Source organism: Periplaneta americana, chromosome 1 (assembly GCF_040183065.1).
Source record: "Periplaneta americana isolate PAMFEO1 chromosome 1, P.americana_PAMFEO1_priV1, whole genome shotgun sequence".
Lineage (NCBI taxonomy): Eukaryota > Metazoa > Arthropoda > Insecta > Blattodea > Blattidae > Periplaneta > Periplaneta americana.
This window is the reverse complement of record NC_091117.1, coordinates 62,227,119-62,245,709: the sequence shown is the minus strand read 5'-3', so window position 1 is coordinate 62,245,709 and position 18,591 is coordinate 62,227,119. Positions and strand designations below refer to the sequence as shown.

General features: G+C 37.4%; 2 protein-coding genes across 3 annotated transcripts in view; one reads left to right on the top strand and one right to left on the bottom strand.

Annotated features, from left to right (window-relative positions):
* LOC138696317 (cGMP-dependent protein kinase, isozyme 1-like) overlaps positions 1-16,964 on the bottom strand; it is a 50,631-nt gene extending 33,667 nt beyond the window's left edge. For both annotated transcript variants that reach the window (XM_069821120.1, XM_069821111.1), the window contains exons 1-2: positions 16,837-16,964; positions 9,624-10,918 (exon numbers count right to left, since the gene is read on the bottom strand). In XM_069821120.1, coding sequence (XP_069677221.1) covers positions 9,624-10,918; positions 16,837-16,896 — 1,355 coding nt within the window. In that variant the 5' untranslated portion in view covers positions 16,897-16,964. The remainder of the gene's footprint in view (positions 1-9,623; positions 10,919-16,836) is intronic.
* Positions 1-18,591, top strand: part of LOC138696326 (fibronectin type III domain-containing protein 5) — a 1,093,145-nt gene that overhangs the window by 152,410 nt on the left and 922,144 nt on the right. The gene's annotated exons all lie outside the window — the stretch shown is intronic.

Sequence of the window (18,591 nt, the reverse complement as noted above, 5' to 3'; positions counted from 1 at the left end):
CAGAATGAACCAAGTAATGTCATTAATTTCAGGGGGTTATTCTTTGAGATATTTCAAACAAAAAAATTTAATACAATTTTTCTCGTTTTTGCTTTCTTTCCGAGATAAAAATTATTTTATATGAAACATTTTATAGCTTGTTTTGGGAAAGATATTGATTTAATTCCCAATATGCCCAGTCAGTTTAAGAGAGTAGTATATTATGACAATAGTTTGAAAGAATTTTAGTTTTGTCCTTTAAAAGTGCAGAAATTTGATAAGAAAAAATGTAACATTTTAAAATTTATTTTCAGGACGAAAAGTTACATTTGTTCAGATAAATTTCTGCACATTTAAAGGACAGAAATAAAATTCTTTCAATCATTTATTATTATAATACACTGTCTTAAATTGACCGAGAAAATTGGTAATTATTTGAGTACTTTTCTCAAAATACACTACAAACGTTTCACATGATTTTTATTTGTTCAAAAGTAAACAAAAAATAGCAATATTATATTTTACTCTTTTTTTCTTTGATATTTATAAAAGAATAACCCCTTGAAATTATGGACATTAATTACGGTTCACTCTGTAAATGACAACAATGAAGTACTAATAATCCTCGCTCATATTAACACTCTGAAAGCCTTTTATTCATCTGTCAAAAAGCTTGTCATTTGCATAGCATTGTTTATTAATTCTTACTGAGCCCTCAGAGTGATTTTGACGTACAGATAGATTTTATCATAAGCTTCTGAGTTGGAAGTTCATTCTTAATATCTTGGTATGAAGTCACTGCAATTTTCGTCATATTACAGCATTGTAATTTGTCATATCATATCAGTGTATGTTTTGCTAAGATTGCAATTACAATACTTAGGTTCATCCTAAAATTAACACTGTCTCTGTGTGGCTAAAAATCACGATTCAGTTACGTATCTATAATGACCACGCTATCTCGTCACTTAATCTAATCTCATTTCTAGAAAGTGTGTTAATTTACTTCTCAAGAGAAGAGATATCATTCTTACTCAATTTTCATCGTAAGTAGCAAAAACATTCCGATGCTGTGAATTTAACGAGTGGAAGGCAAATGAAGAGGGTCATTTTGAAGATAAATCAAAGAGGAGAGTTACACATGAAAGTTTAATATCATTGTGGTCGTTTGTGAAATGTGTTTAAAATATTGATACAAATAAAAGCTAACAGATGACAACAATGCAACAAGTGTTTACGTAACAATGGAAATAAAATCACCAAATTATATAGGTCCTACGTAATTGCTCGAAAGATTCACTAACCTAATATGTCACAGAGGGACATTGGTGGCTGTGTATTTCCTCCTTCCACCTTTAGTCTTGCTTCCGACTTGCTTCTACCGTTACTGAATGCACGGTTACCACGTTGCTGTAGTGGGGTGATGTAAATTTCCTCCAATGAGGCTGTTTACTTTTTTATATGCATGTAAATTGCCTCCTGTTTACTATTATTGTATGCGAATTTTTTATTTTTATTTAATTGGGTTATTTTACGACGCTGTATCAACATCTCTGGTTATTTAGCGTCTGAATGAAATGAAGGTGATAATGCCGGTGAAATGAGTCCGGGGTCCAACACTGAAAGTTATCCAGCATTTGCTCGTGTTGGGTTGAGGGAAAACCCCGGAAAAACCTCAACCAGGTAACTTGTCCCAACCGGGATTCGAACCCGGGCCACCTGGTTTCGCGGCCAGATGCGCTGACCGTTACTCCACAGGTGTGGACTTGTACGTGAATTGCCTCTCATTTGCCTAGGACAGCGATTCCCAAACTTCAGTATTTCTCGCCACCCCCCTTCTTTGCCTTGGATAATTATGTTCTCCGCCACCCCCGCCATAATATAAGATAGAAAGATAAATTAGAATAACTCAAAGGCGGGAATTTAAACTGGATTGGCAACATTGGCTATCGCTGCCGATGTAGTGCAGTCGCGCCTTATTATGGCATCATTTCCTGTTCCCCGAATGTTCACGGCAGATACCGACGAGTCTCGAACTTTCTGGATTGAAAATTTGAGACTGTGAAAGCAGCGCGTCTGCGAGTGACTTATTAGTTCTATTGCGACTGTGTTGTGAGTTTGTCATTCGTAGTTCCAACGCTAGTGTACGTCTCGAACTTTCTGGATTGGAAAAAAAACCTGGTCAAGCTGTGTATTTCAAAGCAGGCACATATTAGTCATTAGATCTATGCCTTAGGAATGTTTTATTATTGCAATGCTTTCGTTTTGATTATATTTTAAATTGAAAATTTAAATTTGAAATAACAATGAAAAACGAAATTCTTGTCTTGCTCATTTATTTGCCTCCCCTGTCAAACTACGGTGCCCCCCCCCACCCCAGGGGTGCGAGCCCCACAGTTTGAGAACCGTTGGCCTAGGACGTCGAATCTTCCAAGTCCACCACTGAGTACATCTCGCACGGTCCTACTTGTTCATCCGCCGAAATGACGTCATTTCATAGAAAACTTAACTGTATTTTCAATGCAAGTCATTCAGATACTTTATCACTACATTGATGTTCTTAAACAAATACAGAGCGACACCTATGTATCGTTTAGAAGCCTGGACAACAGGAATAAAATCTGTTTTCCACAAATAAGTATTTTCACAGGTGTGGAGTTACGGTTAGCGCGTCTGGCTGCGAAACCAGGTGGCCCGGTTTCGAATCCCGGTCGAGGCAAGTTACCTGGTTGAGGTTTTTTTTCCGGAGTTCTCCCTCAACACAATTTGAGCAAATGCTGGGTAACTTTCGGTGCTGGACCCCGGACTCATTTCACCGGAATTATCACCTTCATCTCATGCAGACGCTAAATAACCTAAGATGTTGATAGAGCGTCGTAAAATAACCTACTTAAATAAATTCACGAATAAAGTACTTGCACTTTGACAGAAACAGTTTAATAATAATCCGTGGCGCTACAGCCCTCGAAGGGCACAGACCGACCAGCCGCCTGCAGGTCTCACGCCCACATTCCGAAGCAGAGACAATTTACTCGACTTGAATTTCTAAGGGCTGTTTGTTTTAAATTCGTGCATCTTTGAAGAAATCAGTAATTAATGTTTTAAACACATTTTAATTTTATGATGAAATTTTTCTATCTGAAGCCGACCAATTTGTAATCATATTCCGTAACATTTTTCATCATAACAGTAATTTGTGTGAATTATAGAATTAAGCATCTATGTATTACTGAGAATCCAAATTCTGGAAATTAAAAGAAAAAATTCATTACAGTGGTGTATTAGCAATGGGAAACGCGTTTACTCACTCAGGTAAAGATGAGGCAATTTACACATCGCAAGATCATATAAACAGGAGGCAATTTATGTATTTTACCTTGGGAGGCAATTTACGTAATTTTTACTTCGGGAGGAAATTTACGTAGCGTAAGCTTATATAAACAAGGCAATCTACGTCATTTTTGGCCCTGGGAGGAAATTTGCGTAATTGTTTTACCTGGGAGGCAATTTACCGTATCCGTATGGTAGTCGAAATGTTGTCATTGTAGTAGATTATCATTTCTCTATTTTGTATCATTAACCTCATTTGATTCGCTAATTAGTGTTCACGTGGAATTATCAGTGGAGTGTTGACGTTGTGATATTGAATTCTGTGTTTGCTTAAGAAAGTGAGCTAGGAACTCTTTGTATCAGTAATCAGGCAGTCCGGGCAAATTAATTAAAACGATTTACCGATAGCACAAGGAATTTAGAGATTAAAACATCATCCAGGAAAACATGTAACGACTCACAAACTACACGGAGTTGTGACGGTGAGAGAGACAGAGATTGATCACAAACGTCATTAATTGAAGATAGAAGTTTCTTGGTACGGGAATTGTCTTTGTTCTTAGAGGTTTCACGAAAGCTTATATCGTAATGAAATTCCTTATGATAACTTATTTATAAGGTTATAAGCCTACTTGGTATTTTGGAAAAGGGAATTGTACCCGACAATGGAAGAAGTCCATTTACTATAGCTACCTATCTTCAAGAAGGGGGAAAGTACTATCTATATTAATTATCGGGGAACAACACTTTTGTTGATTTTGTACAAAATTTTGTCCGACATTATTTTGAGAAGATTAACTCCATATGTAGATGATTCATTGGGAATCGTCAGTGTGGTTTTAGGCGTAATAGATTCACTATTGATAAGATTTTTTTTGTATTTGACAAAAATTGGAGAAGAAATGGGAGTATATAAGGGCACAGTAGCCTATATCAGTTATTCATACATTTCAAAACAGTATACGACTCGGTTAAGAGAGAAGTTTTATATAATATTCTTATTGAATTTGGTATTCCCAAGAAACTAGTTCGTGTAATTAAAATGTGTTTCAGTGAAATGTACAGCAGAGTCTATATTGGCCAGTTTCTGTCTGATGCTTTTCGAATTCACTGCGGGCTAAAGCAAGAAGATACACTATCACCTTTACTTTTTAACTTCGCTCTAGAATATGCCATTATGAAAGTCCAAGAAAATGGAGAGGGTTTACAATTGAACGGGTTATATCAGCTGCTTGTTCATGTGGATAATATGAATATGTTAGGAGAAAATCCACAAAACGGGAATTTTACTGGAAGCAGGTAATGAGATAGGTTTGGAAGTAAATCCCGAAAAGACAAAGTATATGATTATGTCTCGGAATCAGAACGTAGTACGAAATGGAAATAGAAAAAATAGGAGATTTATCCTTTGAAACGGTGGAAAAATTGAAATACTTTGGAGCAACAGTAGGAAATATAAATGACACTCGGGAGAAAATTAAACGCAGAATAAATATGGGAAATGCGTGTTATTATTTGGTTCAGAAGCTTTTGTCATCCAGTCTGCTCTCAAAAAAACTGAGAGTTAGAATTTATAAAACAGTTATCTATAGCCTATATATAATTTGAACTGGTAATGGAAATTACGGGAAAACGGCTGAATGGATTTTAATGAGTGACCCCTCATTTTCATGCCTGGCATCCAAAGTTTTTCGGAAAAATAGTAGTTTTCAGTGAAATGTCAATTTTCCTACATAATTTTCCTATTTGCCAAAATTCATCTGTTGTCAGTTTTGAGAACTAATTTTATTGAATCACGGCCGACTTGATTGAATTTCAGAACAAAACACACACTACAATAAACTATAGGCTATTACACGAAGGCCATGACCTGCAGGATTGCCGACATATTTAGAGCTCAATTCAATTTGTTATTAAAAACTGATTCTGCCGTGTATAATTTTCTGAGTACAGCTGTGTATTGGATATTCAAATCTATTTTTTTATTTTATTGGGTTATTTTACGACGCAGTATCAACATCTAGGTTATTTAGCGTCTGAATGATATGAAGGTGACAATGCCGGTGAAATGAGTCCGGGGTCCAACACCGAAAGTTACCCAGCATATTCAAATCTACGAAACTTGAGGTGGCTTGATGACATTATTACCATTAGAAATTAAATAGGCCTATTATAGTTAATATCATGATGCGTCTATTTTTCATTAATTGTACATAATATTGATGCTATATTGATGACATGAAAGTGAAACGTTTTGAGGTTATATAAGTAAATGTAGAGAATATCTTAATTTAGATCTTCATTTCTATAATTTACTGAGTGACTGCTATATATAACTACAAAACTTAAGTAAGATAATAATATTGTTATTAAAAATCAAATATTTTTATACTTATTAACCCAGTGGGGTTGGGTCTTTTTCATATACTTAATGGCGGTGTAGTGTAGATATTGATATGTGTCATTGTCTTCAGTATTGGCTCGAGTGAGCGCAAAAATTACAGTTCCTAAGGAAAGATAAAAAGGTATTACTTACTGATAAAATAAGAGGCCTAGAAAATTTTGTAGTCTCCAGATCATTTCAGCAAGATCTCTTAGTAGTATAAAATGATTTTACGCTCTACATTTCAAGTTCTACATCCAGCAGCTACATGAAAATGCTATTGTTCGAAAGCTTAGCAAACCTGACATTTTTTAAATTTTGCCTACAATCTACAATGATCTGAAATAGCTACTGTTATCGTTCTGACATTGATACTTGCGTTTTCGCGTTGAAACTCGAAACTGAAGTTGGATAGGTTCAAGAAAAAGTATTTGGCCTAAAAAAAAGTCCATTCGGAGGGAGTATGTTTCATTATTATGGAAGCAAATAACAATCAAAAAGACAAGTATTCTTCATTGAAAATAAATCTGAAAAATTTTTATTTGAACGCCTAACGAACTTAGTTTGCAGCAGCATTTGCTGCAAAAGCCATTAGTCTATATATATAATTTGAACTGGTAATGGAAATTACGGGAAAACGGCTGAAAGGATTTTAATAAATGGCCCCTCATTTTGAAGCTTGGAATCCAAAGTTTTTCGGAAAAATAGTAGTTTTCGGTGAAATGTCAATTTTCCTACATAATTTTCCTATTTTCCAAAATCCATCTGTCGTCAGTTTTGAGAACTAGCTAATTGCATTCAGGAGAAGCGAAGCGAGCATCAAGTCGGCCGTGTTGCATTTCAGAATAAAACAAAACACACACTGCAGTAAACAATATTACATGAAGGCAAGAATGCTGACATATTTAGAGCTCAAATTAAATTGGTCATTAGAAACTTAACTTACTAAAAATAATTTACAGGTTCGATTCTGTGGTGTGTAATTTTCTGGGTACAACTGTGTATTGGATATTAAAAACTACAAAACTTGAGGTGGTTTGATGACATTATTACTATTATAAGTGAAATATTATTGTAGTTATGCCATGATGTGACTATTTTTCATTAATTATACATATTAATGCTATATTGATGATATGAAAATGAAACATTTTGCGGTTATATAAGTAGATGTAGAGAATAACTTAAATTAGATTTTGATTTCCATATTTTACTGAGTGGCGGCTATATAGTATATGTTACTGAAAGCTATAAAACTTACGTAAGATAATAATATTATTAAAAATCAAATATTTTTATAGTTATTAATCAAGTGGGGTTAGGTCTTTTTCATATATTTAATGGCGGTGTGCTGTAGATATTTATATGCGTGGTTTTCTTCAGTATTGGCTCGAGAGAGAGTATCTTTCAATATTATGGAAGCAAGTAACTTTCAGAATGTCTGGTATACTTCACTAAAAATAAATCTGAAAAATGTTTTTTGAAGTCTAATGAACTTAGTTTGCAGCATTTGCTGCACAAGCCACTAGTATAGCATAAACCGGTTGTTCTCTATGGTTGTGAAACTTGTACTGTCACTTTGACAGAGGAACAGAGGTTAAGGATGTTTGAGAATATGGTGTTTAGGAAAATATTTGGGGCTAAGATGGATGCAGTCACAGAAGAATGGAGAAAGTTACACAACGCAGAACTGCACGCATTGTATTGTTCACCTAACATAATTAGGAACATTAAATCCAAACGTTTAAGATGGGCAGGCATATAGCACAAGTGATTGAATCCAGAAATGCGAATAGAGTGTTAGTTGGAAAAGCTGAGGGAAAAAAGACCGAGACGTAGATGGGAGGATAATATTAAAATGTATTTAAGGGAGGTGGGATACGATGGTAGGGACTGGATTAATCTTACTCAGGATATGAACCGATGGCGGGCTTATTTGAGTGCAGCAATGAACCTCCGGGTTCTTTAAAACCATTTAAGTAACTATGGCAACTTATAAGTGAACGCATGGAAAAACCATTATAAATCCTATAATATTTGAGCCGTTCAGAGCAGAAGTGGTGTAAGTCAAAACTGGGTAATGAGGGTTAAAGTAAACATTTTGTAAAATACAGCGCAAAGTAGCAATTAATATTTAATTTATTAAAACTATTAGCAGTCAGTGGATAGCGAGAAGGCCATATTAATTGCTACTTTGCACTGTATTTTACAGAATTTTAAATTTAAAACTCATTACCCAATTTTGACTTACACCACTTTTGCTCTGAACGGTTCATTTAATCTGCGCATGTTCATCTCCTTAGAGTAACGTTCAGTATGTCCGATTGTGAAACGAGAGGACCCGAGTTCAAATCCTGGTTGGGGCTTTTCCGTGGTTTTCTCTCAACACATTAATGCTGAGTGATTTTGAGCGCTAGGTCTTAGATTCCTTTCACCTTCATTTCACTCAGCCTCTAGATATCTATTGCAGTCTCGAGGTTGCGGGTTCGATCCCGGCCGAGGCCGATGGCATCTAAGACAATATTTATATGCGACAGGCTTATGTCAGTAGATTTACTGGCATGTAAAAGCACCACAAAATTTCGGCACATCGGCGACGCTGATATAACCTCTGCAGTTGTGAGCGTCGTTAAATAAACCATAATTTCAATTTTCTATTGCAGTTGATAAAGCATCTTAAAGTAAATCAATTTAAAAAGTGAAATAATTTACACATGGAGAAAAGTTACGACCACAAGTAAAAGTGATTGTTACAATGCTATAAAATCTTTCGTGAATTATTTAAAGCATGAGACACAATATTTATATGCATATTTTTTTAGATACGCATAAATGAGCATGAGCGCACACTTCACAAAATTATATTATGTAATAAGTGTCAACTTTTTAACGGTACTTCCAAATGATATCACTTTTAAAATAGAGTGTGATTAGTTATGTTTAATTCTTTTCCATTTAATATCAAAATTCACTCATGTTAAAATTATTAATTTATATCAAAATACTTCAAAATCTTTACATCAATATCATAACGTACAGTCTTCGAAAAAAATTTGTCGCACAGATACTTCATAAGTCCCAGAAATGAAGCAGTGCGCATGATCAGACATACAACGAAACAAAACTAATTTTATTACCTCAACTAGTTGTTCTCTTGTGAACCAGGTTGCTCGTCCTCTGATCATGCGCACTGCCTTCTTTGTGGGACTTAATGAAGTATCTGTGGGACAAAACTTTTCGCTGGAACTGCATGTTTAACGTACTTGATTTATGAAAGTGTACACAAAATTTCAGTCTTCTGACATAATTTATTCTTGAGAAACTTACACTATATACGAATTTAAGAATATATATTTTTTAATATATTATGGAATAGTAAAAAAAATGCACCTAAATTTAGGGAGATCCTTAAGACGTGTATTGAGAAACTGTGTGTCATATTCAATAATTTCAAGCCAAAATTGTTCCGCGGGGCCGGGTATGAATCCCGGGACCCTTCGCTTAGCGCACGAATGCTCTTCCAACTGAGCTACCCCAGGAACTATACACGACACCGGCACAACTCTTCCTTTATATCCACGTAACTCAAATGGGCTGACAAGCCGCCAGAACCCAACTTTTAGCGCACACCAATTCTGTATGACTTAAATTGTGGCCTCCTGTTAACGTACCTCCAGTAACGAATATATTATGCAAATCTGGCTTTCAGGTAGTAGCCCCCTGTAAAGCAGGTTTCAATAATTTCAAGGAAAAATTGTCATATTAACAACACAGATTATTTTCTTTAATCTAGAAGCAAGGATTTACTGAAATTTTGTATTATTATGTGCGACATGGTCTATGGATGATACATGTAAGTAGGTAATGATATGAATAATGAAGATAATGAAATGCAGTTTAGTTAATGGACACCACGTGTTAGCTGACTTACTCTTTGTCCTTCTCGAAGACGGGCGTCTTGATACCGCTGGCTGAGCTAGTCTCCGAACTTACGCCGAACCTGGGCACCTCTGCTGACACTTCCTCCTTGCGACCCGTCTGGCTGTGAACCTGTTCCTCGGGTGACTCACGACGATTGTGAACGTTTTCTTCAGGCAAGTCACGAAGGTTGTGGGACTGTTCCTCTGGTGACTCGCGCCGACTGTAAACCTGTTCCTCGGGTGACTCGCGCCGACTGTAAACCTGTTCCTCTGGTGACTCGCGCCGACTGTAAACCTGTTCCTCGGGTGACTCGCGCCGACTGTAAACCTGTTCCTCTGGTGACTCGCGCCGACTGTAAACCTGTTCCTCGGGTGACTCGCGCCGACTGTAAACCTGTTCCTCTGGTGACTTGCGCCGACTGTAAACCTGTTCCTCGGGTGACTCGCGCCGATTGTAAACCTGTTCCTCTGGTGATTCGCGCCGACTGTAAACCTGTTCCTCAGGTGACTCGCGTTGAATGTAAACCTGTTCTTCGGGTGACTCGCGACGATTGTGAACGTTTTCTTCAGCCAAGCCACGAAGGTTGTGGAACTGTTCCTTTGGTGACTCGCGCCGACTGTAAACTTGCTCTTCGGGTGACTCGCGCCGACTGTAAACCTGTTCCTCAGGTGACTCGCACCGACTGTCAGCCTGTTCCTCGGGTGACTCGCACAGACTGTTAACCTGTTCCTCGGGCGAGTCATGTCTGCTCTGGATCGATATTTCGGGAGAGTCAAGCAGGCTCTGAACAGGTTTTTCGGCTGAGTTAGGCCGTGTCTGGGCCTTTTTCTCGGGTGAGTCACGCCGTCCCTGGACCGGTTTTTCGAGTGAGTCACGCCGTTCCTGGACCGTTTTTTCGGCCGAGACATGCAAGCTGTGAACCGGTTTTTCGGGCAAGTCACGCCGTGTCTGAACAGGTTTTTCGGCTGAATTAGGCCGTCTCTGGGTCTTTTTTTCGGGTGAGTCACACCGCCTCTGGACCGGTTTTTCGAATGAGTCACGCCGTTTCTGGACCGGTTTTTCGGGCAAGTCGCGCCGTGTCTGAACAGGTTTTTCTGGTGAGTCGCGCTGACTTTCGTCCGGCTTTTTCGCAGTGTCCTGTCCGATATAAGTATATTTTTTTGGCGAGTCGCGCTGGCTGTGAATTTGCTCAGGTGGATAGCGCTGCTGTGGAAGAGGTGCGATGGTTTCAGCCAAGCTTTTATGGCGTCCCACGAGCGACCCATCAAAGGTATTCTTTTTCTTCCTCTTCACATCCTCAGTGCCCTGTCCAAATATATAGAACAACTCATTACTTTGCGAATCTAATCTTTCAGGTAAAGCTTCCTGTAAAGCAGATTTGAATAATTTGAAGGGAAAAATTGTTCCGGGCACGGGTATCGATCCCGGGACCTCTGGTTGAACGTACCAGCGCTCGCGTGTTGTGTGGATATAAAGGGAAAAGTTGAGACGGTGTCGGGTAGAGTTCCCGGGTAGCTCAGTTGGCAGAGCGCTGGTACATTCAACCAGAGGTCCCGGGATCGATACCCGGCCCCGGAACATTTTTTCCCTTGAAATTATTCAACTCATTACTTTGTTTTACAGGGATAGGAGTTTGTTTGCCGTCTAAATAGCTTATCAAATACAAAGTGAAATGTATTCACTAAATTAGCATGATGTGTATGACAAAGTTACATAGATGAACGTTTTCGGCAAATGTTTTGCCATCTTCAGATGATTTTGGTATAAATGTAAGAATATACGAACACATTACTGGATTAGAATACAAACAATGTCAAAAATTAAAACAGTTACATATAAATAGGCTAGTTAATATAATTACTGTTCATTGATAAGTTGTTTATAATATAAGAATAAAACAATAAATAAAATTAGCTTCCGTTAATGCATTGTGTGACAAATAGTATTGTTTGTAGCTATTTTTTTACGTGGCACATTTGTTGGCTCTTATAACTGAAGTTAATAACATAATTTTTCATAAGGAAGATCGTTGCAAGTTGTATAAATCAACCAGCTCATATGCAAGTATAGTCATTGATAAATATATAATAGGATGCGAAACTGCGGTCAGCACCATCTGGCAGTGGGGGGCTGAAATAAGATGATCAGCGCCCAACGTCGTAGATGGTGTACATTAGAACTACATGTTGGGTACATTACCCAGAGTTCTCTATTTATCCGTTCGAGATATTGCTCTCGAGGATTCGACGAGGAGCCAAGATGGCAGACAGAAACTTGCTGATAAGTCAATATAAAGTGATATTACGTGTGTGTATAAGCAGTGCATGTTAAACAGTGATGTTTATGGACGTTGTAAAAATAGTGTTGTTGAATGTATTGTAAAGTAATAGTAATATAATAAATTGAACTATCTAAGTAGTTCTTGCAGACTTTTCCATTGCGCTGTACAATAAATACCCAAAGAATACAATCCCAATTATCTAACCTTTTGCTTTATTTCTTTTGTCTCTGTCTGGTTATATTTTAATCGGGTAGTGTAAAATAGATCGTATCTTTTATCTTCCTGTTGGCTACGGTAAGAATTTTCAGTAGAAGCTGCTGTGAGGAATAAAAATGTAAATATTTTATTTTAAGTTGGGTTAGTTTTGAATATCGATGAGGGTGGGAGGGAATACTTTCTGCACAGTTTAACATTTTCGTCACCAGATGCGCTGCTAAATGCATGGAGTAATTACTCTTTTCGCTACTTGGTGCGCTGCTAGATGTAATAACGCCCCTCCCTCTAACAGGTGGCAGCAAGATCATTTTCTACAACAGCGCCTCTAGTATGTGTTACGGGAAACTCGGTAAGTTTCACATCCTTTTATATATTCATCCATGGTATAGTGTTGAAAGCTGCGAGGTTATATCGTGAAATGATGAACGATCGTAAAGTATTGTATATTATTCAATCTCAAGTGATTTTGTTATCATCTAATTTGTTTATTCTCATTATTTATCCCGTGCGTCTATTATTGGTATAATACAGTATACGTAATCCTCGAGTTTTTCTCCACCAATTTATATGTCTTATAAAATGAATATAGGCCTATCGCCCTTATATTTTGTAACTGATTTTGATTGTATGTAATTTTCTACTTTATTTTATGTAATCTCTAAGGTATCTACTTTTGTATTGTTTTGTATTCCGTTTATCTATTTTATGTATATGATTCAAACCTTGTTGAGTGACAGAGAAGACCTTATGGCCTTAACTCTGCCAGGCAAATTAAAGCTACTACTACTAATACTACCACTACTACTACTACTACTACTATTGCTATTGCTACTGCTATTGCTACTACGACTACTGTTTAACACTAATGTAAAAAGTATGCTACACCACACGATACTCCACAATACTGTATTACACTACACTGTACTACAATTCAACACTTTACTCTGACACATTTCTAATCCGCGCTACATCACGTTGTACTGCACAACACTGATTGCTTAACATTATAATGTAAAAAATGTATAAAGCAACATAAAGTATCGTACAACACTAACACACTCTACTGTACTACAGCGCACTGTACAATACAACATTGTACTATGCCACCTTTGTTAATCCGCTGTAAACTGTACTCTACACCACACATTATCCTACAACACTGTACTACACGGTACTGTACAATACAACACTCTACTATGCAATGTTTGTTAATCCGCGCTAAATTTTATTCTACTCCACACATTAACCTAAAACACTGTTCTACAGGGCACTGTACAATGCAACACTGTACTATGTCACCTTTGTTAATCCGGGCTAAACAGTACTCTACACCACATATTATCATACAACACTGTATTACAGGGCACTGTACTATGTCACCTTTGTTAATCCGCGCTAAATTGTATTCCACATTACACATTATCCTACAACATTGGCACTGTATTACACTGTACAATACTATACAATACCACCTTTGTTAATCCGCCCTCTACTGTATGCTGCACCACACACTATCTTACAACACTGTACTATACCACTTTTGTTAATCCGTGTATTCTACTCCACACATTATCCTACAAGACTGTACTATACCACCTCTGTTAATCCACGCTCTACTGTATGCTGCACCACTCATTATCCTACAACACTGTACTACAGCGCACTGTACACCACAACACTGTACTATGCCACCTTTGTCAATCCGTGCTAAACTATATTCTACTCCACACATTATCCTACAAGACTGTACTATACCACCTTTGTTAATCCACGCTCTACTGTATGCTGCACCACACATTATCCTACAACACTGTACTACAGCGCACTGTACACCACAACACTGTACTATGCCACCTTTGTCAATCCGTGCTAAACTGTATTCTACTCCACACATTATCCTACAAGACTGTACTATGCCACCTTTGTTAATCCACGCTCTACTGTATGCTGCACCACACATTATCCTACAACACTGTACTACAGCGCACTGTACACCACAACACTGCACTATGCCACCTTTGTCAATCCGTGCTAAACTGTATTCTACTCCACACATTATCCTACAACACTGTACTATGCCACCTTTGTTAATCCACGCTCTACTGTATGCTGCACCACACATTATCCTACAACACTGTACTACAGCGCACTGTACACCACAACACTGTACTATGCCACCTTTGTCAATCCGTGCTAAACTGTATTCTACTCCACACATTATCCTACAAGACTGTACTATACCACCTCTGTTAATCCACGCTCTACTGTATGCTACACCACTCATTATCCTACAACACTGTATTACAGCGCACTGTACACCACAACACTGTACTATGCCACCTTTGTCAATCCGTGCTAAACTGTATTCTACTCCACACATTATCCTACAAGACTGTACTATGCCACCTTTGTTAATCCACGCTCTACTGTATGCTGCACCACACATTATCCTACAACACTGTACTACAGTGCACTGTACACCACAACACTGTACTATGCCACCTTTGTCAATCCGTGCTAAACTGTATTCTACTCCACACATTATCCTACAAGACTGTACTATGCCACCTTTGTTAATCCACGCTCTACTGTATGCTGCACCACACATTATCCTACAACACTGTACTACAGCGCACTGTACACCACAACACTGCACTATGCCACCTTTGTCAATCCGTGCTAAACTGTATTCTACTCCACACATTATCCTACAAGACTGTACTATACCACCTTTGTTAATCCACGCTCTACTGTATGCTGCACCACACATTATCCTACAACACTGTACTACAGCGCACTGTACACCACAACACTGTACTATGCCACCTTTGTTAATCCGTGCTAAACTGTATTCTACTCCACACATTATCCTACAAGACTGTACTATGCCACCTTTGTTAATCCACGCTCTACTGTATGCTGCACCACACATTATCCTACAACACTGTACTACAGCGCACTGTACACCACAACACTGTACTATGCCACCTTTGTCAATCCGTGCTAAACTGTATTCTACTCCACACATTATCCTACAAGACTGTACTATACCACCTCTGTTAATCCACGCTCTACTGTATGCTGCACCACACATTATCCTACAACACTGTACTACAGCGCACTGTACACCACAACACTGTACTATGCCACCTTTGTCAATCCGTGCTAAACTGTATTCTACTCCACACATTATCCTACAAGACTGTACTATACCACCTTTGTTAATCCACGCTCTACTGTATGCTGCACCACACATATCCTACAACACTGTACTACAGCGCACTGTACACCACAACACTGTACTATGCCACCTTTGTCAATCCGTGCTAAACTGTATTCTACTCCACACATTATCCTACAAGACTGTACTATACCACCTTTGTTAATCCACGCTCTACTGTATGCTGCACCACACATATCCTACAACACTGTACTACAGCGCACTGTACACCACAACACTGTACTATGCCACCTTTGTCCATCCCGTGCTAAACTGTATTCTACTCCACACATTATCCTACAAGACTGTAGTACAGGACACTGTATTATGTTACCTTTGTTAATCCATGCTGTACTATATGCTGCACCACACAGTATCCTACAACATTGTAACACACTACACTCTACTACAGCGCACCATGCAGTACAACTATACTATGCCATACTCTGATAAATCTTGTTGTATCACTCTGTAATGTACAATATTGTGGTGTCCATCACCACGCAACACCAAACAACACCGCATTACACACACTACTGAAAAATAGGCATTATACCACACTGCATCGTACAGCAATGTAGGCCTACATCACACTACAGAACAACACTGTACTACACTACACTACTGTACAATACTGCACTACACCTCGCTTTACCGTACAATACTGTATTGCTGTACAACACTACACTACGCAACACTTTAATGAATAACGCTATACTATGTTACATCAAAATCTATTGTACAGTACAACACTGTACTACATGATGCTATTGTACTGCTATGTACTGCTGTATAACTTTTCAATACTACACCGCATACTACTATAGACTATTGTACTATAGAACATTTTATGTACAATAATACACTTGATCACATTGTATTTTATACTGATGTATTTTATACTTTTGTATAAAAGAATGTATAGTACAATATTGTACCAAATTTTACAATATTGTAATATAACACACTGTATTATAAAATACTATACCATAGTTCAATTTACAATAATACACACTTATTCTATCATAGCATACAATACTAATATGAATAACGTATTATAATAGAGTACTCTCTACTAATAATATACCTACTGTAAGTTACTAATAATATAACAATATCAGGGCTCCAAAATTATATTATTTCTTAACATGTAACAAATCTTCGTAACAATGTTTTACTCGCATAATCGGATGTTTTAAAGGTGCTTTTCGTTGTTAGCAAATTAAAGGCGATAAAAGTCTACTGTTCTATTATGTTTGATGTTTACGCGGTCTTTAGCAAAGAAAGTGCTGGACTGGTTGAATATACAAGAATACAAAAAGTAACATCCATGTTATTTCATTTGTAATCAGTTCTTTAATGGCCGCCGTATATGCCTCTGCACCAAAGGATGGGTTTGAAACTATAAAACTTACTTCAAAGAATTTGTTCCTACCGATTTCGAAATAATAGTTTCACATCACACTATGAATATAATATTTGATATGTATGGTCTAAATCAGTTACCTTGAGAGTAACGTCAAACGTCCCTTTGGAGTTGAAAATCCCAAATGTTTTGAGCTTCATGTTGCCTGCAAGAGAAAAAATAATTAAAGGAAGAAGAACATCGCTGGATAAATGATATGCTACGTACTCTTGACAATGGATAACCCACACACGAGATTAACACGTCGATATCGCGGAATAGTGACCTTTATCAGATGCAATTAAAGTTGATATCGCAACTACTGTTCCCACCCTGATACGCGGCAGATTAAAAGCGAAATACGCATGTTCTTTGGGCAGGGTAGCTTTATTGATAAAATCATCGTCCGTTGTCTAATGGTCACCATGTTACACGTTCGACCCAAGATTTATATCACTAAAACTTTAACACCATGCTGCTGAAATATTTTTGAAGACGAGATATGATATGAAATGAGCGAAGAATAAGTTTGAAATTTAGACTTCTGTTGGACTGAAATGTTAAGGAAACCCAATAACTCCGGGAAAGACCTCATGCTCCAATCTTGTATACAAGTATAATTGCCCTTAGTTGTGTTGTGGTTAACTTGTTAAGAGTTGTATCAAAGGTTCGCGTGTTCAAATCTGGCTAAGGCGAAGGAATTAAAAAGCCATTAAATGCTTAATGTGACAGGACTAGAAGAGATACAAAGTTGAGAGGGTCGTGTTGTAAGTAGAAATACAAGGCTCTATCCCTCAGGCAAAATTTATCGGTCGTTCTTCCCCAAGTTGAAGTTCTACTCTGAATAACTATTATCAATACTGCTTTTGCTGCAACTTCTACTTCTGTTGCTACTACTACAATTACTGCTATTACTTCTGCTGCTACTACTTCTACTACTACTATCTCTGCTACTACTGAAACTACAATCTCTAGTTCTACTACTGATATTAATATTTCTATTACTACTATTTCCACTATTACTGAAACTACTAGCATTACTATCGAGGGAAATAGCATATCTAACGTTAGTGCGACCGTTAATGGAATACGGAACTACATGTTGGGATCCCTATAGAATATACCAGATAAATTCCTTAGAAAGAATCCAGTATAGGGCAGCGAAATTTGTTAAAGGTAAAAGAGAAGATGGAAACGATACGATAAAAGAACTTAAATGGGAAACTTTGGAAAACAGACGTAGGAAAACTAGAATATCATCATTATATAGAGCACATCTAGGTCAGAAAGCATGGGCAGACATAACGGCTCGGTTAGAAAAGCCAACGTACTACGTACTATGGTAGGAACGATCATGATTTTAAAATCAAATGTAGGAAACAGAAAACGGATGTAGGTAAATTCTCATTTTTAAATAGAACTATAAATGATTGGAATGACCTACCTGCAGCGGTCTTTGAGGGCTGTCCTTCCTTAAGGAGATTCAAGAATAATTTTAAAAGTTGTATATAAAGTGAAAATTAAAATTAAGGTGACATTCAACATTTAATTTTTTTAAGGTGACATGTATTTATCTAGGCTGACGAGTTTACTTCCTTGGTTTGAATTGTAAATTATTGAAAACTAGCGTGTAAGAGGGCCTTAGACTAGAAATGTTTAGTTTAAATGTAGTTCTGTTTATAAGTATGCATAAGGATGTAATTATTTGACTTATTTGAACTGTTGTATCAGTGAAGCGAGGTGAGTCAGTGAAGTTATGGTTTTACAGTGCAGTGAACAGTTCCGATCAGTGATAATTTATAGCGTCAATGAAATGTGTTCTATAGTGTCAGTGAAATGAGTTACAGAGTGTCAGT